Consider the following 24,054-nt stretch of genomic DNA (forward strand, 5'->3'; position numbering starts at 1 on the left):
GGAACGCTAGAAATCAGATAGGTCTCTAGGAATTCCGACAAATTATTTCCACAGATTGCAATGACTTTAGCAGCCTTTCCCTGTGAGACCCGGTCTCCGCTCTACCCGGTGCTCACTACAGCCCCCCCGGTATAACGCCAGCACCTACAAGCGCACAGTAACTTGCCTGAGACGGCCGATGCTGGAGACTCTTCATGCTTCCTAGCTAGAGATGAGGAGAGAACATCAGTCAGGGCTTAGCATAAAGAGACAATTATCAGTAGATTATAGAAGTAACAAGATTGTCATCTCTGGAGGAAGGACCCCCCCCGGCTATCACTGTCTGGGCTTCTGCAGGAACGCCCGCCCGGTCCCCCTGCACCCTGGGGCCTATGTCCTTACCGGCTGAATGTACATCTTTGTTCTTACAGCATTACGGACATGAGCACAATACAGAAAGCTTATCTTTTTTCCTTAGTAATATTATTTACTTGTATGAGGTTATATTTGTATAGTTTATCTTGGTACTCTGCAAATCTTGATTGTAAAACTGACCCTAATGTGGATGATGGATGGACGGACAGAGACAGACAGAGAGAGACAGACGCAGACAGACACAGACAGACAGTTTCAGATATTTTAAGGGCAGGATTATATGATAATTAGGCCCCCAAGAATCTACCGGCCAGTGAACGTAGGGCTGTAGCACATGTGGGAAATCTGCCACCAGACCCATTATTATAATAGCTCCCTGCTGTATCACTATGGGAAGCAGATACAGCTGCGGGCACACAGAGACCTCCATACACACGGTGGGAGAAAATCAGGCTCTCACACTGGCCCATTACCCATGTGGTGACTAGACAGCACTAGTGAGGACTGTGCAGGAGTAAGAACCGTGCAGGAGTAAAGGATGCTGATGGAATGTGCCAGTACTGCTCTGGACAATGGACACAGGAATCAGAGCAGGATAATGACACTTACTGGAGTCCTTGGCTTTTCTCTTTGCGCTCCCAGATTTCTTGTCCTTGCTCTTTGATCTCCGTGAAGATCCCCGGGAGGGAGACCTGGAGGAGTCCTGTGCGGACGCTGCTGCAATACACAACACAGGAGATGAGGATACACAGAGTAACTGACCCGTTACACAATGCACTGACAGCGGCTAAAGGCACAATGAGGACACAATAATGACAGGGATGATTGTGCACCATGTGAGCTGTTCATGCTGCTTTTTATAGCCTGGAAATATGTAACTGTAGTGAAAACACCAACGTGGCCACACAATTGGGTGCTGGGTCACCCCGTGCGGACAATGTGGCCTACATGTGCCGAGGCGTCGAGCCCACCAATGTCTGGGCTGATGATATTGGGAAACGCTCTCCCGGGAATGATTCCAAAGCCCCATAAATGCTGATCTGAGTTCAGATTTGGAGACGGAGAAGGCAGAGACATATATCAGTGTCCTGTTCAGCAAGCCACTGGGTAGCCACACTGTAATTCTGGAAGACATTCCACCCATAGGGAAAGGACAGAGAAGATGAGCACTGATAATGTTATCTGGAAATGACTGGAGACAAACTATAGGAAAATGTGTCCCACGCCATCACAGAACCAGAAGCCAGTTAGTGTAGGTTGGTGCCACACAAGCACTATTCTGATTGGTGAGAACATGGTGGAGGATGGTTCATCTGCCCCTATCACCTTCCTCCACTGCTGGGTAGTGCATTCCCTGTACTCTGTGCACCATTGAGCTCACCGTGCCGCAGCCCGGCTCATATCCTCTCCTGAGCGGCGTGACCACGTGGGACGCTTCCACTTTGCACCCACCAGATTTATAGCTCCTCACCTCACTCCCCTTGCACATATCACAGGCCTAGGGTACATATGCTCCTGGTGTCCTCTCTATCTCTCTGCAGTGTGGCAGGCCGCACCTTAGACACGAGCAAGCTGACCGGTTTTGGTCACCGGTGCTCTTGCCAGCCGCAGCATGATCACCCCTCTGTCAGTGCCGCTAAGGTTCTCTGGCAGCTGTGCCAGCCACGGGTACAGGCAACCAGTGCACCCAGCACCTCTATACATGACAATGCAGCAATGATTTGCTTTAATTTACTGTGTGTCCCACACGTAACCTTGTGTTACATCTGGGTAGCAGCGTAATGAGCGTTACCTGAGTCCTTCTCTTTTCCCTTTGCACTCCCTGTTTTCTTCTCTTTACTACTTGATCTCCGGGAGGGGGACCCAGATGAGTCCCGGGCGGACATTGCTGGAAAATAAAAGCACAGGTGATGGAAGAACATGAAGCGATAAGTGACATCACAAGTACAACGCATCATCTCACACAGAACATATCTTACATGGACAAAGCACACCGCAGCCAGGGACACATCTTACACAGAACATATCTTACATGGACAAAGCACACCGCAGCCAGGGACATCATCTCACACAGAACATATCTTACATGGACAAAGCACACCGCAGCCAGGGACACCATCTCACACAGAACATATATTACATGGACAAAGCACACCGCAGCCAGGGACATCATCTCACACAGAACATATCTTACATGGACAAAGCACACCGCAGCCAGGGACACCATCTCACACAGAACATATCTTACATGGACAAAGCACACCGCAGCCATGGACACCATCTCACACAGAACATATCTTACATGGACAAAGCATACCGCAGCCAGGGACACCATCTCACACAGAACATATCTTACATGGACAAAGCACACCGCAGCCAGGGACATCATCTCACACAGAACATATCTTACATGGACAAAGCACACCGCAGCCAGGGACACCATCTCACACAGAACATATCTTACATGGACAAAGCACACCGCAGCCAGGGACATCATCTCACACAGAACATATCTTACATGGACAAAGCACACCACAGCCAGGGACACCATCTCACACAGAACATATCTTACATGGACAAAGCACACCACAGCCAGGGACACCATCTCACACAGAACATATCTTACATGGACAAAGCACACCGCAGCCAGGGACACCATCACACACAGAACATATCTTACATGGACAAAGCACACCGCAGCCAGGGACATCATCTCACACAGAACATATCTTACATGGACAAAGCACACCGCAGCCAGGGACACCATCTCACACAGAACATATCTTACATGGACAAAGCACACCGCAGCCAGGGACATCATCTCACACAGAACATATCTTACATGGACAAAGCACACCGCAGCCAGGGACACCATCTCACACAGAACATATATTACATGGACAAAGCACACCGCAGCCAGGGACATCATCTCACACAGAACATATCTTACATGGACAAAGCACACCGCAGCCAGGGACACCATCTCACACAGAACATATCTTACATGGACAAAGCACACCGCAGCCAGGGACACCATCTCACACAGAACATATCTTACATGGACAAAGCACACCGCAGCCAGGGACATCATCTCACACAGAACATATCTTACATGGACAAAGCACACCGCAGCCAGGAACATCATCTCACACAGAACATATCTTACATGGACAAAGCACACCGCAGCCAGGGACATCATCTCACACAGAACATATCTTACATGGACAAAGCACACCGCAGCCAGGGACATCATCTCACACAAAACATATCTTACATGGACAAATCACACCGCAGCCAGGGACACCATCACACACAGAACATATCTTACATGGACAAAGCACACCGCAGCCAGCGACACCATCTCACACAGAACATATTTTACATGGACAAAGCACACCGCAGCCAGCGACACCATCTCACACAGAACATATCTTACATGGACAAAGCACACCGCAGCCAGCGACACCATCTCACACAGAACATATATTACATGGACAAAGCACACCGCAGCCAGGGACACCATCTCACACAGAACATATCTTACATGGACATAGCACACCGCAGCCAGGGACACCATCTCACACAGAACATATCTTACATGGACAAAGCACACCGCAGCCAGGGACATCATCTCACACAGAACATATCTTACATGGACAAAGCACACCGCAGCCAGGGACACCATCTCACACAGAACATATCTTACATGGACAAAGCACACCGCAGCCAGGGACATCATCTCACACAGAACATATCTTACATGGACAAAGCACACCGCAGCCAGGGACATCATCTCACACAGAACATATCTTACATGGACAAAGCACACCGCAGCCAGGGACATCATCTCACACAGAACATATCTTACATGGACAAAGCACACCGCAGCCAGGAACATCATCTCACACAGAACATATCTTACATGGACAAAGCACACCGCAGCCAGGGACATCATCTCACACAGAACATATCTTACATGGACAAAGCACACCGCAGCCAGGGACATCATCTCACACAAAACATATCTTACATGGACAAATCACACCGCAGCCAGGGACACCATCACACACAGAACATATCTTACATGGACAAAGCACACCGCAGCCAGGGACACCATCACACACAGAACATATCTTACATGGACAAAGCACACCGCAGCCAGGGACATCATCTCACACAGAACATATCTTACATGGACAAAGCACACCGCAGCCAGGGACACCATCTCACACAGAACATATCTTACATGGACAAAGCACACCGCAGCCAGGGACACCATCTCACACAGAACATATATTACATGGACAAAGCACACCGCAGCCAGGGACACCATCTCACACAGAACATATCTTACATGGACAAAGCACACCGCAGCCAGGGACACCATCTCACACAGAACATATCTTACATGGACAAAGCACACCGCAGCCAGGGACATCATCTCACACAGAACATATCTTACATGGACAAAGCACACCGCAGCCAGGAACATCATCTCACACAGAACATATCTTACATGGACAAAGCACACCGCAGCCAGGGACATCATCTCACACAGAACATATCTTACATGGACAAAGCACACCGCAGCCAGGGACATCATCTCACACAAAACATATCTTACATGGACAAATCACACCGCAGCCAGGGACACCATCACACACAGAACATATCTTACATGGACAAAGCACACCGCAGCCAGCGACACCATCTCACACAGAACATATTTTACATGGACAAAGCACACCGCAGCCAGCGACACCATCTCACACAGAACATATCTTACATGGACAAAGCACACCGCAGCCAGCGACACCATCTCACACAGAACATATATTACATGGACAAAGCACACCGCAGCCAGGGACACCATCTCACACAGAACATATCTTACATGGACATAGCACACCGCAGCCAGGGACACCATCTCACACAGAACATATCTTACATGGACAAAGCACACCGCAGCCAGGGACATCATCTCACACAGAACATATCTTACATGGACAAAGCACACCGCAGCCAGGGACACCATCTCACACAGAACATATCTTACATGGACAAAGCACACCGCAGCCAGGGACATCATCTCACACAGAACATATCTTACATGGACAAAGTACACCGCAGCCAGGGACATCATCTCACACAGAACATATCTTACATGGACAAAGCACACCGCAGCCAGGGACACATCATCTCACACATAACATATCTTACATGGACAAAGCACACCGCAGCCAGGGACATCATCTCATTTTGTCTTTTATATCTTCATGTAAGTTCTACAGATACCTCGGGATACACTAACTCTCATACAGTATACAGTAGATTGTATGTAATGTGCCAGTGCAGTAACCCATGGCGACCTATCAGGAATGAAAGTGACATTTCTCATACATACAGGAAGCCATTGTTTATATATGATCAGAATCAGATCTACTGACATACGAGGGGTGGGGGTGGGGGGGGGGAGGTATAGGGGGATGCTCCAAAATGAGGATGCCGCATGTGCAATAGGTACACGTGATAAATCTCACAATCAGGTAATAATAAACTTCTAATAAACATTGTGAATGTGTCCGCTGTTTGTGGTTACATTGTGACGGCTGAACGATGAGGCGCCTGGGGACGCTGGCTGAGGAATGCTGGACTCATCTCGGGGCCTAATAAATAACAGGTGATGATTACCTGCTTCTAGAGCTCCATCATGTGGCCAGAATGAGAATACACACAATTATACACCTCGCTTGACAAGAGGCAGCACAGCAGAGGCACTGCATGTGATTCCACACACAGGGGCCGTATATCTCACCTTTATCAATCACACAACAGAGAAGCTATACCAAACATAATGAGACCAGCGGCTGATCAACCGGGCAGTGCCCGTCCCCAATGACAGAAGCTATACCAAACATAATGAGAACAGCGGCTGATCAACCGGGCAGTGCCCGTCCCAAATGACAGAAGCTATACCAAACATAATGAGAACAGCCGCTGATCAACCGGGCAGGGCCCGTCCCCAATGACAGAAGCTATACCAAACATAATGAGAACAGCCGCTGATCAACCGGGCAGTGCCCGTCCCCAATGACAGAAGCTATACCAAACATAACGAGTACAGCGGCTGATCAACCGGGCAGTGCCCGTCCCCAATGACAGAAGCTATACCAAACATAATGAGAACAGCGGCTGATCAACCGGGCAGTGCCCGTCCCCAATGACAGAAGCTATACCAAACATAATGAGAACAGCGGCTGATCAACCGGGCAGTGCCTGTCCCCAATGACAGAAGCTATACCAAACATAATGAGAACAGCCGCTGATCAACCGGGCAGTGCCCGTCCCCAATGATAGAAGCTATACCAAACATAATGAGAACAGCGGCTGATCAACCGGGCAGTGCCCGTCCCCAATGACAGAAGCTACACCAAACATAATGAGAACAGCGGCTGATCAACCGGGCAGTGCCCGTCCCCAATGACAGAAGCTACACCAAACATAATGAGAACAGCGGCTGATCAACCGGGCAGTGCCCGTCCCCAATGACAGAAGCTATACCAAACATAACGAGAACAGCGGATGATCAACCGGGCAGTGCCCGTCCCCAATGACAGAAGCTATACCAAACATAACGAGTACAGCGGCTGATCAACGGGGCAGTGCCCGTCCCCAATGACAGAAGCTATACCAAACATAATGAGAACAGCGGCTGATCAACCGGGCAGTGCCCGTCCCCAATGATAGAAGCTATATCAAACATAATGAGAACAGCGGCTGATCAACCGGGCAGTGCCCGTCCCCAATGACAGAAGCTATACCAAACATAATGAGAACAGCGGCTGATCAACGGGGCAGTGCCCGTCCCCAATGACAGAAGCTATACCAAACATAATGAGAACAGCGGCTGATCAACCGGGCAGTGCCCGTCCCCAATGATAGAAGCTATACCAAACATAACGAGAACAGCGGCTGATAAACCGGGCAGTGCCCGTCCCCAATGACAGAAGCTATACCAAACATAACGAGAACAGCGGCTGATCAACCGGGCAGTGCCCGTCCCCAATGACAGAAGCTATACCAAACATAACGAGAACAGCGGCTGATCAACCGGGCAGTGCCCGTCCCCAATGACAGAAGCTATACCAAACATAATGAGAACAGCGGCTGATCAACCGGGCAGTGCCCGTCCCGAATGACAGAAGCTATACCAAACATAATGAGAACAGCGGCTGATCAACCGGGCAGTGCCCGTCCCGAATGACAGAAGCTATACCAAACATAATGAGAACAGCGGCTGATCAACCGGGCAGTGCCCGTCCCCAATGATCAATTAATGCCAAGAAAGAGCAAGCGATAAAACAGAAACTGATAACCAGTGTATTATTAATGAGAACAAGTCTCTAATTAATAAACAAAATATTAATAATAATAATAATAATAAATAAGATTTTACTTACCGATAAATCTATTTCTCGTAGTCCGTAGTGGATGCTGGGGACTCCGTCAGGACCATGGGGATTAGCGGCTCCGCAGGAGACAGGGCACAAAAATAAAGCTTTAGGATCAGGTGGTGTGCACTGGCTCCTCCCCCTATGACCCTCCTCCAAGCCTCAGTTAGGATACTGTGCCCGGACGAGCGTAAACAATAAGGAAGGATTTTGAATCCCGGGTAAGACTCATACCAGCCACACCAATCACACCGTACAACTTGTGATCTGAACCCAGTTAACAGTATGACAACGTAGGAGCCTCTGAACAGACGGCTCACAACAATAACAACCCGATTTTTTTGTAACAATAACTATGTACAAGTATTGCAGACAATCCGCACTTGGGATGGGCGCCCAGCATCCACTACGGACTACGAGAAATAGATTTATCGGTAAGTAAAATCTTATTTTCTCTAACGTCCTAGTGGATGCTGGGGACTCCGTCAGGACCATGGGGATTATACCAAAGCTCCCAAACGGGCGGGAGAGTGCGGATGACTCTGCAGCACCGAATGAGAGAACTCCAGGTCCTCTTTAGCCAGGGTATCAAATTTGTAGAATTTTACAAACGTGTTCTCCCCCCGACCACGTAGTTGCTCGGCAGAGTTGTAATGCCGAGACCCCTCGGGCAGCCGCCCAGGATGAGCCCACCTTCCTTGTGGAATGGGCATTTACATATTTTGGCTGTGGCAGGCCTGCCACATAATGTGCAAGCTGAATTGTACTACACATCCAACTAGCAATCGTCTGCTTAGAAGCAAGAGCACCCAGTTTGTTGGGTGCATACAGGATAACAGCAAGTCAGTTTTCCTGACTCCAGCCGTCCTGGAAACCGATATTTTCAGGGCCCTGACAACATCTAGCAACTTGGAGTCCTCCAAGTCCCTAGTAGCCGCAGGTACCACAAGAAGCTGGTTCAGGTGAAACGCTGAGACCACCTTAGGGAGAAACTGGGGACGAGTCCGCAGCTCTGCCCTGTCCGAATGGACAATCAGATATGGGCTTTTGTGAGACAAAGCCGCCAATTCTGACACTCGCCTGGCCGAGGCCAGGGCCAACATCATGGTCACTTTCCATGTGAGATATTTCAAATCCACAGATTTGAGCGGTTTAAACCAATGTGATTTGAGGAATCCCAGCACTACGTTGAGATCCCACAGTGCCACTGGAGGCACAAAAGGGGGTTGTATATGCAGTACTCCCTTGACAAACTTCTGGACTTTAGGAACTGAAGCCAATTTTTTCTGGAAGAAAATCGACAGGGCCGAAATTTGAACCTTAATGGACCCCAATCTGAGGCCCATAGACACTCCTGTTTTCAGGAAATGCAGGAATCGACCGAGTTGAAATTTCTTCGTGGAGCCTTCCTGGCCTCACACCACGCAACATATTTTCGCCACATGTGGTGATAATGTTGTGCGGTCACGTCCTTCCTGGCTTTGACCATGGTAGGAAAGACCTCTTCCGGAATGCCTTTTTCCCTTAGGATCCGGCGTTCAACCGCCATACCGTCAAACGCAGCCGCGGTAAGTCTTGGAACAGACATGGTACGTGCTGAAGCAAGTCCCTTCTTAGCGGCAGAGGTCATGAGTCCTCTGTGAGTATCTCTTGAAGTTCCGGGTACCAAGTCCTTCTTGGCCAATCCGGAGCCACGAGTACAGTTCTTACTCCTCTACGTCTTATAATTCTCAATACCTTGGGTATGAGAAGCAGAGGAGGAAACACATACACCGACTGGTACGCCCACGGTGTTACCAGAACGTCCACAGCTATTGCCTGAAAGTCTCTTGACCTGGCGCAATACCTGTCCAGTTTTTTGTTCAGGCTGGACGCCATCATGTACACCTTTGGTCTTTCCCAACGGTTCACAATCATGTGGAAAACTTCCCGATGAAGTCCCCACTCTCCCGGGTGGAGGTCGTGCCTGCTGAGGAAGTCTACTTCCCAGTTGTCCACTCCCGGAATGAACACTGCTGACAGTGCTATCACATGATTTTCCGCCCAGCGAAAAATCCTTGCAGTTTTTGCCATTGCCCTCCTGCTTCTTGTGCCGCCCTGTCTGTTTACGTGGGCGACTGCCGTGATGTTGTCCCACTGGATCAATACCGGCTGACCTTGAAGCAGAGGTCTTGCTAAGCTTAGAGCATCATAAATTGCCCTTAGCTCCAGTATATTTATGTGGAGAAAAGTCTCCAGACTTGATCACACTCCCTGGAAATGTTTTCCCTGTGTGACTGCTCCCCAGCCTCTCAGGTTGGCCTCCGTGGTCACCAGCATCCAATCCTGAATGCCGAATCTGCGGCCCTCTAGAAGATGAGCACTCTGTAACCACCACAGGAGAGACACCCTTGTCCTTGGAGATAGGGTTATCCGCCGATGCATCTGAAGATGCGATCCGGACCATTTGTCCAGCAGATACCACTGAAAAGTTCTTGCGTGGAATCTGCCGAATGGAATCGCTTCGTAATAAGCCACCATTTTTCCCAGGACTCTTGTGCAATGATGCACTGACACTTTTCCTGGTTTTAGGAGGTTCCTGACTAGCTCGGATAACTCCCTGGCTTTCTCCTCCGGGAGAAACACCTTTTTCTGGACTGTGTCCAGAATCATCCCTAGGAACAGCAGACGTGTCGTCGGAAACAACTGCAGTTTTGGAATATTTAGAATCCACCCATGCTGTCGTAGAACTACTTGAGATAGTGCTACTCCGACCTCCAACTGTTCTCTGGACCTTGCTCTTATCAGGAGGTCGTCCATTTTCTTCGAAGAAGAATCATCATTTCGGGCATTACCTTGGTAAAGACCCGGAGTGCCGTGGACAATCCAAACGGCAGCGTCTGAAACTGATAGTGACAGTTCTGTACCACGAACCTGAGATACCCTTGGTGAGAAGGGCAAATTTGGACATGGAGGTAAGCATCCCTGATGTCCCGGGACACCATATAGTCCCCTTCTTCCTGGTTCGCTATCACTGCTCTGAGTGACTCCATCTTGATTTGAACCTTTGTAAGTGTTCAAATATTTCAGATTTAGAATAGGTCTCACCGAGCCTTCTGGTTTCAGTACCACAATATAGTGTGGAATAATACCCCTTTCCTTGTTGTAGGAGGGGTACTTTGATTATCACCTGCTGGGAATACAGCTTGTGAATTGTTTCCAATACTGGCTCCCTGTCGGAGGGAGACGTTGGTAAAGCAGACTTCAGGAACCTGCGAGGGGAAACGTCTCGACTTTCCAAACTGTACCCCTGGGATACTACTTGTAGGATCCAGGGGTCCTGTACGGCTCCAGCGTCATGCTGAGAACTTGGCAGAAGCGGTGGAAGGCTTCTGTTCCTGGGAATGGGCTGCCTGCTGCAGTCTTCTTCCCTTTCCTCTATCCCTGGGCAGATATGCTTATGGGGACGAAAGGACTGAGGCTGAAAAGACGGTGTCTTTTTCTGCATAGATGTGACTTAGGGTAAAAACGGTGGATTTCCCAGCAGTTGCCGTGGCCACCAGGTCCGATGGGTCGACCGACTGAGGTAAAATGGGCATTATAACGTCCCTGACGGTGTTCTAGACGCCTGGACAGATACTAATATGTTTGCCGGCCGTCTCATGTCGTCAATCGACTTGCAGCGTGTTGACATTATCACGTAATTCCTTAAATAAGCCATCTATTCTGGTGTCGACTCCCTAGAGAGTGACATCACCATTACAGGCAATTTGCTCCGCCTCCCAACATCGTCCTCATACATGTCGACACACACGTACCGACACACAGCACACACACAGGGAATGCTCTGATAGAGGACAGGACCCACTAGCCCTTTGGGGAGACAGAGGGAGAGTTTGCCAGCACACACCAAAAACGCTATAATTATACAGGGACAACCTTTATATAAGTGCTTTTCCCTTATAGCATTTTAATATATGTAGTCATATCGCCAAATCAGTGCCCCCCCTCTCTGTTTTAACCCTGTTTCTGTAGTGCAGTGCAGGGGAGAGCCTGGGAGCCTTCCCACCAGCATTTCTGTGAGGGAAAATGGCGCTGTGTGCTGAGGAGAATAGGCCCCGCCCCCTTTTCGGCGGGCTTCTTCTCCCGTTTTTCTGAGACCTGGCAGGGGTTAAATACATCCATATAGCCCCCAGGGGCTATATGTGATGTATTTTTAGCCATAAAAAAGGTATTATCATTGCTGCCCAGGGCGCCCCCCCAGCGCCCTGCACCCTCCGTGACCGCTGTGTGAAGTGTGCTGACAACAATGGCGCACAGCTGCAGTGCTGTGCGCTACCTCAGGAAGACTGAAAAGTCTTCTGCCGCCTGCTTCTGGACCTCTTCCATCTTCGGCATCTGTAAGGGGGGTCGGCGGCGCGGCTCCGGGACGAACCCCAGGGTGAGACCTGTGTTCCGACTCCCTCTGGAGCTAATGGTGTCCAGTAGCCTAAGAAGCCAATCCATCCTGCACGCAGGTGAGTTCACTTCTTCTCCCCTAAGTCCCTCGTTGCAGTGAGCCTGTTGCCAGCAGGACTCACTGTAAAATAAAAAACCTAACAAACTTTTTCTAAGCAGCTCTTTAGGAGAGCCACCTAGATTGCACCCTGCTCGGACGGGCACAAAAATCTAACTGAGGCTTGGAGGAGGGTCATAGGGGGAGGAGCCAGTGCACACCACCTGATCCTAAAGCTTTTACTTTTGTGCCCTGTCTCCTGCGGAGCCGCTAATCCCCATGGTCCTGACGGAGTCCCCAGCATCCACTAGGACGTTAGAGAAATAATAATAAAATTGTAGGACACATAGATGGTGATCAGCGCGCTTGCTGAGGCTGGGTACCCACTGGCTGATACACTGCTGGTGCGTCAGCGGGTGTGTACCCCCGATATGTCTGAACATGCCTGGGGGAATTACACCGGAACCTAATAACCAAAGTGTTCCAGTTTCGGCCTCTGCACATTGTCAGAAGAGAGTGGTGGCCTGCTCCGGGGCCCCATAGCCGTGGCCCTGTCTGTGGTGGCTGCAGGGAGTGTCACGGTACAATGCTGATAGCTATCCTGATAGAAAAGAGACCAACACTACAAGTCACACAGCAGGGGTCATTTACTAACAGTTATGTGCATCATTTGCAGACCGCAGCGGCCAATCACTCACATGATTTCATTGTCAGGGACCGGTATGCAATCATGGCAGACAGGATGCCAGCAGTCACATTGACCCTAGCCTCAAGACCCCCCCAACAGCCTAACCCTACTCCCCCCGGGTGTTGCCTAAACCTAACCCCCCCTCTCCCCCCCCCCCCCCCCTCCTCCACGCAAACAAATCTTAGCGATCCCAGCAACACTTACCTTCAGTGTTCTATTCTGACAGGTGTCGGGATCCCGAACGCCAGTAAAATCATATGTTACCCAATAGTCAGCATCTGAATAAGATATTAATGCCCTTATTTATCAATGAGTGATATATTTCACTGTGAGTGATAAATTGCACCAGCCAATCAGCTCCTAACTTCCATGTCACAGGCTGGGTTTGAAAAATGACAGCCTAGCGGCATGTATTCTGATGTATTGAAATTCACCTTATATCCTGAGAATGAATGAAAACCTGTACGAGCCTCCACCACCGAGGCAGCCGACTGCGCGGGATATGTAAGAAATAAGAACATGCCATGAAGGAGGCTCTGTTTCTTAAGGTGATAACCAGATGTTCCAACGCCAATGCAAGTAGAACCGGGAAAAGGGGACAACCCTGCCAAGTTCCACATTGTATTTCAAATGTGGCAGACAGATAGCCATTACATGCCACCTGTGTCATAGGAGCAGTAAAACTAGTAAGGATATGAGTGAACCATACGAAAACCCAAAGTGGGCAAGCGTTTCAAAACGATGGTCCCAAGTAACCAAATCAAACCCTTTTTCAGCATCCGAGGACATCAGAGAAGCACTGATATGGTATCCGGATGACTCCAACCATTGCCGCACAGTACGCACTTTCCGGAGGTTAACCACGGAATGTCTGCCGCATACAACCCCCATGCGGTCCGTGTGCACCACTGAAGAACGTCAAAATCTTAGCCGAGATATAATAGCGAAATAGGTCTGTAAGAACATGGGAACTCTGGCTCTCTCCCCGGCTTAGGCTGAACCTTCAGGATCACAGTATTAAAACGCAATGGTAACGTTTTGGTAGCTATAATGGTGTCATACACGTCCAACAAGGTATATTGTATTCTAGGAAAAAGAATCTTATAATGTTCCCCTGACAGTCCATCTGGTCCAGGAGCCTTACAGGGCCTGATTACCGTAACGGCAGCAGACGGTTCCAGCAATGCTTCCGATTGTTCAGATGAAATCTGTGGAAGAGTTAAATCCTCCTAAAATGTTCTACAAGAACTGGGGACGGGGACCCAGTCAGAGACTATAAAATGAAGCAACGTTCCGAGCTTGATCCCACAATTGCCAACACCAACTTCAGATGGCGCAAACCACTGTAACCCGTAGGGTACAATACTGCATTTTATTCCGGGGTTCATGGCATTCCGCCGTGCGCATACACTATACATAAGCTCTTATTATTTATTATTATTTATTACCAGTTATTTATATAGCGCACACATATTCTGCAGCGCTTTACAGAGAATATTCGGCCATTCACATCAGTCCCTGCCCCAGTGGAGCTTACAATCTATGTTCTCTATCACATGTACACGCGCACACTTACACACTAGGGTTAATTTTCTCAGAAGCCAATTAACCTACTAGTATATTTTTGGAGTGTGGGAGGAAACCGGAGAACCCGGAGGAACCCCACCCAAGTACGGGGAGAATGTACAAACTACACACAATTAGGACCATGGTGGGAATTGAACTCATGACCTCAGTGCTGTGAGGCAGTAATGCTAACCACTACACCATCCGTGCTGCCCTTATAAGAGACACTCTCCCATAAAGAAACATTGATAAAAAGCCTAGAAAATGAATTCTTATTGATGCAATATACAGAGGAATGTTATGTTTCGGTACTGTATCAGGTGTCTTAATAAATACATCCCTAAATCATCCACCATTGATTGATTTACTTTTATTAGATATTTTTTTTTCTCTAAATAATATTTTTATATATATATATATAGCGCTCTTTCTCCAACAGAACTCAAGGCACTTTACAGACATCAATAACACTGGCCCTCATTCCGAGTTGTTCGCTCGCTAGCTGCTTTTAGCAGCATTGCACACGCTAGGCCGCCGCCCTCTGGGAGTGTATCTTAGATTAGCAGAAGTGCGAACGAAAGATTAGCAAAATTGCTACTAAATAATTCTTAGCAGTTCCTGAGTAGCTCCAGACTTACTCACAGATAGCGATCAGTCCGTTTAGTTCCTGGTTTGACGTCACAAACATGTCCTGCGTTCGGCCAGCCACTCCCCCGTTTCTCCAGACACTCCTGCGTTTTTTCCTGGCACGCCTGCGTTTTTTAGCACACTCCCTGAAAACGCCATGTTGCCGCCCAGAAACACCCACTTCCTGTCAATCACACTACGATCACTTGAGCGTTGAAAAAACGTTGCTCGAGCTTGTGTAAATCTACAAAGTTTTGTGTTAAATAACTAAGCGCATGCGAGCTGCGTACCATGCGCATGCGCATTTTCTACCTAATCGCTCCGTTGCGAAAAACAGCAACGAGCGAACAACTCGGAATGACCACCAATGTACATACATCGTCTGTATTAAGCAATACAGCAGCAGACAAGCCGCACAGACAGAAAGAGCACACAGCACACAGTAATAATGCAGGATTGGTGCAGGCATTTTGGGTAATAACTTCCTCGGGGTGTATTCTACCCTCACACGGTACCTGGTGCGGCAGCCATCTTGGGCGCGCTGCATAGGATTACTCTGGGTAGAATACTCTACCCCTAGAAGAGAGGACACACAATGGGGCTGTTGCAGCATCCCAAGACTCAGAGTAGGGTCCCAACAAAACCACCAGGTCCATGTATTTTTCATCCCGTCCACAAGTGTTCCGGATAAGGCAGCCATGTTGGGCGCGCTACGAAGGTGACACTGTGGGAGATGAGCCATACACTGACTTAGTGATTGCATTTGGTCCAAATGTTATTATTTTTACCATGTAATATTTCCCCTATTCTACTGCAGTGTAATATCTTGTATTGATGCTGCGTTTCTAGCCGAGGTGCGTCAGACACTACAGCAGCCTCTGCACACGTTTATCAACACTGACCGCAGGTGGAACCGTCTTCTGTCCAGATTCAATGTACCCTGTTCTGTCAAATGAGAACATTTTATTTTAATATGATTATTGTTCAAGAAATATATATAGGTTACAAATATATTATTGCAAAATACAAATCACTATTAAAAAATGATGTTAAACTATTAGGCCAGATGTTACCCTATAGAGAGCTGGTCCCCGAGCCAGATGTTACCCTATAGAGAGCCGGTCCCCGAGCCAGATATTACCCTATATAGAGCTGGTCCCCGAGCCAGATGTTACCCTATAGAGAGCTGGTCCCCGAGCCAAATATTACCCTATATAGAGCTGGTCCCTGAGCCAGATGTTACCCTATAGAGAGCTGGTCCCTGAGCCAGATATTCCCCTATATAGAGCTGGTCCCTGAGCCAGATGTTACCCTATAGAGAGCTGGTCCCAGAGCCAGATATTACCCTATAGAGAGCTGGTCCCTGAGCCAGATATTACCCTATAGAGAGCTGGTCCCCGAGCCAGATATTACCCTATAGAGAGCTGGTCCAAGAGCCAGATATCACCCTATAGAGAGCTGGTCCCCGAGCAAGATATTACCCTATAGAGAGCTAGTCCCTGAGCCAGATATTACCCTATAGAGAAGCTGGTCCCCGAGCCAGATATTACCCTATCGAGAGCTGGTCCCCGAGCCAGATATTACCCTATAGAGAGCTGGTCCCCGAGCAAGATATTACCCCATAGGGAGCTGGTCCCTGAGCCAGATGTTACCCTATAGAGAGCTGGTCCCCAAGCCAGATGTTACCCTATAGAGAGCCGGTCCCCGAGCCAGATATTACCCTATATAGAGCTGGTCCCTGAGCCAGATGTTACCCTATAGAGAGCTGGTCCCCGAGCCAGATATCACCCTATAGAGAGCTGGTCCCCGAGCAAGATATTACCCTATAGAGAGCTAGTCCCTGAGCGATATTACCCTATAGAGAGCTGGTCCCCGAGCCAGATATTACCCTATAGAGAGCTGGTCCCTGAGCCAGATATTACCCTATAGAGAGCTGGTCCCTGAGCCAGATATTACCCTATAGAGAGCTGGTCCCTGAGCCAGATATTACCCCATAGGGAGCTGGTCCCTGAGCCAGATATTACCCCATAGGGAGCTGGTCCCTGAGCCAGATATTACCGCATAGGGAGCTGGTCCCTGAGCCAGATATTACCCTATAGAGAGCTGGTCCCTGAGCCAGATATTCCCCATAGGGAGCTGGTCCCTGAGCCAGATATTACCCCATAGGGAGCTGGTCCCTGAGCCAGATATTCCCCTATAGGGAGCTGGTCCCTGAGCCAGATATTACCCTATAGAGAGCTGGTCCCTGAGCCAGATATTCCCCATAGAGAGCTGGTCCCTGAGCCAGATATTACCCCATAGGGAGCTGGTCCCTGAGCCAGATATCACCCCATAGGGAGCTGGTCCCGGAGCAGAAGGGATTTTAGCTGATGCAGCGGACGCTCACAAGACTAACTTGTAGCCTCAGTGAGTCACGGCCTCTATTTTGGGTAGTCGGGCACTTTAGTACATGGAAAATACTCATCACGATTTGCAGCTGTACATAATACGGCCTGATGATATGAGAGTCATACTTACTGTACTGATAGCACAATCACTAAACAGGCCCCAAATCAGAACACCCAGAATGGAGGATTTCCACCATCCGTGGATTACAAAGGTTAGAAAGAGTCTAATAATTGTAATAAGCCAGCAATAAATGGTATAAATTGTATTCACAGCAGTTTTGGAAGAGTAATATTAGAAAGAAAGGCGGTCGCTCCTCTGTGAAACTCCTCCAGCGTTCACGAGCGACTCTCACTTAGGGATTATTTTTCCTGTGTTTCCTTTATTGTGCAATTGATCAGCACAGAAAGCGCAATAATCAATAAAATGTGATTACCACACTGGACAATATTTCTCAACAATGTTATCAAATACTAGAAAATACATGGATCCAGCACCTGTCGGGACACCTCTTTCACTCCACTCCCTCCCTGTTATACTTACTGCACCTCAGCAGTGATTAGGTCATCACTGTAATGGTTGAATATGGGACAACCAGTACTGTAAGGGTGGAGTATGTGATGTTAGTGTATTAGAATGCTTAATATTTGTAGACACTCTCTTACTAATCTGTGTAAGCCTGAATCTTCAGTGATGGTCCCTAGGACCAGGGGGATGCTAGGAAGTGGGTGGTCCAGTGTGCAGTGTGCTTGGAGTTGGTGATGGAATAAACAGCACAGGAGTGAACTCACATGTCTCTGTGTCCTGATGACTGGATTTACAAACATGAACAAAACATGGTGTCAGAAGAAGTTTAACTTGGACTGCTAGTGCACTCAGAGTGTGAAAGAATCCTGCAGCAGTCTGTAAGGCTGTGATACTCGGTGTCTGCAAAGCCTGCCATGTGCTCCTCTCTTCAAACAGTGAGTAACCATGGATAAACTGGTTCCTGCAACCGGCATGCTGATGTCTGGTAACTTGTCTGAAAACTGGAAAAGATTTAAGCAAAGGTTTAATATATATCTTGCTGCATGTGGAGCTGATATAGAGGCTAACAAAACGAAGGCATCCATTTTCCTCCATGTGATAGGAGAGGATGTGCTGGACATTTATAATAGTTTTCAGTTTGATGAGGGGCAGAATATGGTGCTATCTTCTATAATGCAAAAGTCTGAAGATTACTTTGTGCCAAGGAAAAATGTGACATATGAAAGATATAAGTTATTCACATGTGATCAGAAGTCTGGAGATGGATTTGATCAGTATGTTACAGAGCTGCAATCACTCAGTAAAACCTGTGAGTTTCGTGATTTAAAGGATTCACTGTTTAGAGATAGTATTGTCTGTGGAATACCTGATAATGGACTCAGAGAGAGATTGCTGAGAGAGCAAGACCTAACACTAGACAAGGCAGTGACTATGTGTAGATCTGCAGAAAATACGATTTTACTCACCGGTAAATCTATTTCTCGTAGTCCGTAGTGGATGCTGGGACTCCGTAAGGACCATGGGGAATAGCGGCTCCGCAGGAGACTGGGCACAGCTAAGAAAGCTTTAGGACTAACTGGTGTGCACTGGCTCCTCCCACTATGACCCTCCTCCAGACCTCAGTTAGGATACTGTGACCGGAAGAGCTGACACAATAAGGAAGGATTTTGAATCCCGGGTAAGAGTCATACCAGCCACACCAATCACACCGTATAACTCGTGATATTATACCCAGTTAACAGTATGAACATAACAGAGCCTCTCAACAGATGGCTCAACAATAACCCTTTAGTTAACAATAACTATATACAAGCAATGCAGACAGTCCGCACTTGGGACGGGCGCCCAGCATCCACTACGGACTACGAGAAATAGATTTACCGGTGAGTAAAATCTTATTTTCTCTAACGTCCTAAGTGGATGCTGGGACTCCGTAAGGACCATGGGGATTATACCAAAGCTCCCAAACGGGCGGGAGAGTGCGGATGACTCTGCAGCACCGAATGAGAGAACTCAAGGTCCTACTCAGCCAGGGTATCAAATTTGTAGAATTTTGCAAACGTGTTTGCCCCTGACCAAGTAGCAGCTCGGCAAAGTTGTAAAGCCGAGACCCCTCGGGCAGCCGCCAAAGAAGAGCCCACTTTCCTCGTGGAATGGGCTTTTACAGATTTAGGCTGCGGCAGGCCAGCTGCAGAATGCGCAAGCTGAATTGTGCTACAAATCCAGCGAGCAATAGTCTGCTTCGAAGCAGGAGCACCCAGTTTGTTGGGTGCATACAGGATAAATAGCGAGTCAGTCTTCCTGACTCCAGCCGTCCTGGAAACATACATTTTCAAGGCCCTGACTACGTTCAGTAACTTGGAGTCCTCCAAGTCCCTAGTAGCCGCAGGCACAACAATAGGTTGGTTCAAGTGAAAAGCTGATACTACCTTAGGGAGAAACTGGGGACGAGTCCTCAATTCTGCCCTATCCATATGGAAAATCAAATAGGGGCTTTTACATGACAAAGCCGCCAATTCTGACACTCGCCTAGCCGAAGCCAAGGCCAAAAGCATGACCACTTTCCACGTGAGATATTTTAACTCCACGGTTTTAAGTGGCTCAAACCAATGTGACTTCAGGAAACCCAACACCACGTTGAGGTCCCACGGTGCCACTGGAGGCACAAAAGGAGGCTGAATATGCAGCACTCCCTTAACAAATGTCTGAACTTCAGGCAGTGAAGCCAGATCTTTTTGGAAGAAAATCGACAGAGCCGAAATCTGGACCTTAATGGAACCCAGTTTTAGGCCCATAGTCACCCCTGACTGTAGGAAGTGCAGAAATCGACCCAGCTGAAATTCCTCCGTTGGGGCCTTCCTGGCCTCACACCACGCAACATATTTTCGCCATATGCGGTGATAATGTTGTACGGTTACATCTTTTCTAGCTTTAATGAGCGTAGGAATTACTTCCTCCGGAATACCCTTTTCTTTTAGGATCCGGTGTTCAACCGCCATGCCGTCAAACGCAGCCGCGGTAAGTCTTGGAACAGACAGGGCCCCTGCATCAGCAGGTCCTGTCTGAGCGGCAGAGGCCATGGGTCCTCTGAGATCAATTCTTGAAGTTCCGGGTACCAAGCTCTTCTTGGCCAATCCGGAACAATGAGTATAGTTCTTACTCCTCTTTTCCTTATTATCCTCAGTACCTTGGGTATGAGAGGAAGAGGGGGGAACACATAAACCGACCGGTACACCCACGGTGTCACTAGAGCGTCCACAGCTATCGCCTGAGGGTCCCTTGACCTGGCGCAATATTTTTCTAGCTTTTGTTTAGGCGGGACGCCATCATGTCCACCTGTGGCCTTTCCCAACGGTTTACAATCAGTTGGAAGACTTCTGGATGAAGTCCCCACTCTCCCGGGTGGAGGTCGTGCCTGCTGAGGAAGTCTGCTTCCCAGTTGTCCACTCCCGGAATGAACACTGCTGACAGTGCTAACACGTGACTTTCCGCCCATCGGAGAATCCTTGTGGCTTCTACCATCGCCGTCCTGCTTCTTGTGCCGCCCTGTCGGTTTACATGGGCGACTGCCGTGATGTTGTCTGACTGGATCAGAACCGGCTGGTTTTGAAGCAGGGGTTTTGCCTGACTTAGGGCATTGTAAATGGCCCTCAGTTCCAGAACATTTATGTGTAGGGAAGTCTCCTGACTTGACCAAAGTCCTTGGAAGTTTCTTCCCTGTGTGACTGCCCCCAGCCTCGAAGGCTGGCATCCGTGGTCACCAGGACCCAGTCCTGTATGCCGAATCTGCGGCCCTCTTTGAGATGAGCACTCTGCAGCCACCACAGCAGAGACACCCTGGTCCTTGGAGACAAGGTTATCAACCGATGCATTTGAAGATGCGATCCGGACCATTGGTCCAACAGGTCCCACTGAAAGGTTCTGGCATGGAACCTGCCGAATGGAATTGCTTCGTAGGAAGCTACCATCTTTCCCAGGACTCGCGTGCAGTGATGCACCGACACCTGTTTTGGTTTCAGGAGGCCTCTGACTAGAGATGACAGCTCCTTGGCTTTTTCCTCTGGGAGAAACACTTTTTTTTGGACTGTGTCCAGAATCATCCCCAGGAACATTAGACGTGTCGCAGGAACCAGCTGTGACTTTGGTATATTTAGAATCCAACCGTGCTGGTGTAGCACCTCCTGAGATAGTGCTACGCCGACCAACAACTGCTCCCTGGACCTCGCCTTTATCAGGAGATCGTCCAAGTATGGGATAATTAAAACTCCCTTTTTTCGAAGGAGTATCATCATTTCGGCCATTACCTTGGTAAATACCCTCGGTGCCGTGGACAGGCCGAACGGCAACGTCTGGAATTGGTAATGACAATCCTGTACCACAAATCTGAGGTACTCCTGGTGAGGATGGTAAATGGGGACATGCAGGTAAGCATCCTTGATGTCCAGTGATACCATGTAATCCCCCTCTTCCAGGCTTGCAATAACCGCCCTGAGCGATTCCATCTTGAACTTGAATTATTTTATATATGTGTTCAAGGATTTCAAATTTAAAATGGGTCTCACCGAACCGTCCGGTTTTGGTACCACAAACATTGTGGAATAGTAACCCCGTCCTTGTTGAAGTAGGGGTACCTTGACTATCACCTGCTGGGAATACAGCTTGTGAATTGCCTCTATCACAGCCTCCCTGCCTGAGGGAGTTGTTGGCAAGGCAGATTTGAGGAAACGGCGGGGGGGAAATGTCTCGAATTCCAGCCTGTACCCCTGAGATACCACTTGAAGGATCCAGGGATCTACTTGTGAGCGAGCCTACTGATTGCTGAAGTTTTTGAGACGGGCCCCCACCGTACCTGGCTCCGCCTGTTGAGCCCCAGCGTCATGCGGTGGACTTAGAAGAAGAAGCGGGGGAGGACTTTTGTTCCTGGGAACTGGCTGTATGCTGCAGCTTTTTTCCCCTACCTCTGCCTCTGGGCAGAAAGGACACGCCTCTACCCCGCCTGCTCTTTTGGGGACGAAAGGACTGTACCTGATAATACAGTGCTTTCTTTGGTTGTGAGGGGACATGTGGTAAAAATGCTGACTTCCCAGCCGTTGCTGTGGACACTAGGTCTGAAAGACCATCCCCGAACAACTCCTCACCCTTATAAGGCAAAACTTCTATGTGCCTTTTAGAATCTACATCACCTGTCCACTGCCGAGTCCATAACCCTCTCCTGGCAGAAATGGACAGTGCACTTATTTTAGATGCCAGCCGGCAAATATCCCTCTGTGCATCTCTCATGTATAAGACAGCGTCTTTAATATGCTCTATGTTTAGCAATATAGTGTCCCTGTCTAGGGTGTCAATGTTTTCTGACAGGGAATCTGACCACGCAGCTGCAGCACTGCACATCCATGCTGAAGCAATAGCTGGTCTCAGTATAATACCAGTGTGTGTATATATAGCCTTCAGGAGAGCCTCCTGCTTTCTATCAGCAGGTTCCTTTAGGGCGGCCGTATCCGGAGACGGTAGTGCCACCTTTTTTTATAAGCGTGTAAGAGCTTTATCCACCTTAGGAGGTGTTTCCCAACGTGACCTATCCTCTGGCGGGAAAGGGTACGCCATTAGTAACTTTTTAGAAATTACCAATTTTTTATCTGGGCAAGCCCACGCTACTTCACACACTTCATTTAATTCTTCAGAAGGGGGAAAAACTACTGGGAGTTTTTTCTCTCCAAACATAATACCCTTTTTTGTGGTACCTGGGGTCACATCAGAAATGTGTAAAACATTTTTCATTGCCTCAATCATGTAACAAGTGGCCCTATTGGACATTACATTAGTCTCTTCGTCGTCGACACTGGTATCAGTATCCGTGTCGACATCTGTGTCTGCCATCTGAGGTAGCGGGCGTTTTAGAGCCCCTGATGGCCTTTGAGACGTCTGGGCAGGCACGAGCTGAGAAGCCAGCAGTCCCGCATTTGGCATGTCATCAAATTTTTTATGTAAGGAGTCGACACTTTCACGTAATTCCTTCCACAAGTCCATCCACTCAGGTGTCTGCCCCGCAGGGGGTGACAACACATTTATAGGCATCTGCTCCGCCTCCACATAAGCCTCCTCATCAAACATGTCGACACAGCCGTACCGACACACCGCACACACACAGGGAATGCTCTGACAGGAGACAGGACCCCACAAAGCCCTTTGGGGAGATAGAGAGAGTATGCCAGCACACACCAGAGCGCTATATAATACAGGGATTAACTAAATTATATCCCCTTATAGCTGCTATATATGTATATTGCGCCTAAATTTAGTGCCCCCCCCCCCTCTCTTTTTTTACCCTTCTGTAGTGTAGACTTCAGGGGAGAGCCAGGGAGCTTCCTTCCAGCGGAGCTGTGAGGGAGAAATGGCGCCAGTGTGCTGAGGGAGATAGCTCCGCCACTTTTTCGGCTGACTTTTCTCCCGCTTTTTTATGGATTCTGGCAGGGGTATTTATC

At 48.6% G+C, this 24,054-nt stretch overlaps 1 protein-coding gene across 3 annotated transcripts in view; it reads right to left on the reverse strand.

The window, feature by feature from the left end:
• DNAI3 (dynein axonemal intermediate chain 3) overlaps window positions 1-24,054 on the reverse strand; it is a 400,488-nt gene that overhangs the window by 314,274 nt on the left and 62,160 nt on the right. Inside the window, exons 2-5 of one of the 3 annotated variants that reach the window (XM_063938943.1) lie at window positions 5,575-5,723; window positions 2,147-2,242; window positions 964-1,071; window positions 167-205 (exon numbers count right to left, since the gene is read on the reverse strand). In XM_063938943.1, the coding sequence (XP_063795013.1) occupies window positions 167-205; window positions 964-1,071; window positions 2,147-2,240 (241 nt within the window). In that variant the 5' untranslated portion in view covers window positions 2,241-2,242; window positions 5,575-5,723. The remainder of the gene's footprint in view (window positions 1-166; window positions 206-963; window positions 1,072-2,146; window positions 2,243-5,574; window positions 5,724-24,054) is intronic. The other 2 variants (XM_063938944.1, XM_063938942.1) reach the window with 2 other exon arrangements.

Source organism: Pseudophryne corroboree, chromosome 9 (genome assembly GCF_028390025.1).
Source record: "Pseudophryne corroboree isolate aPseCor3 chromosome 9, aPseCor3.hap2, whole genome shotgun sequence".
Taxonomy (NCBI): Eukaryota; Metazoa; Chordata; class Amphibia; order Anura; family Myobatrachidae; genus Pseudophryne; species Pseudophryne corroboree.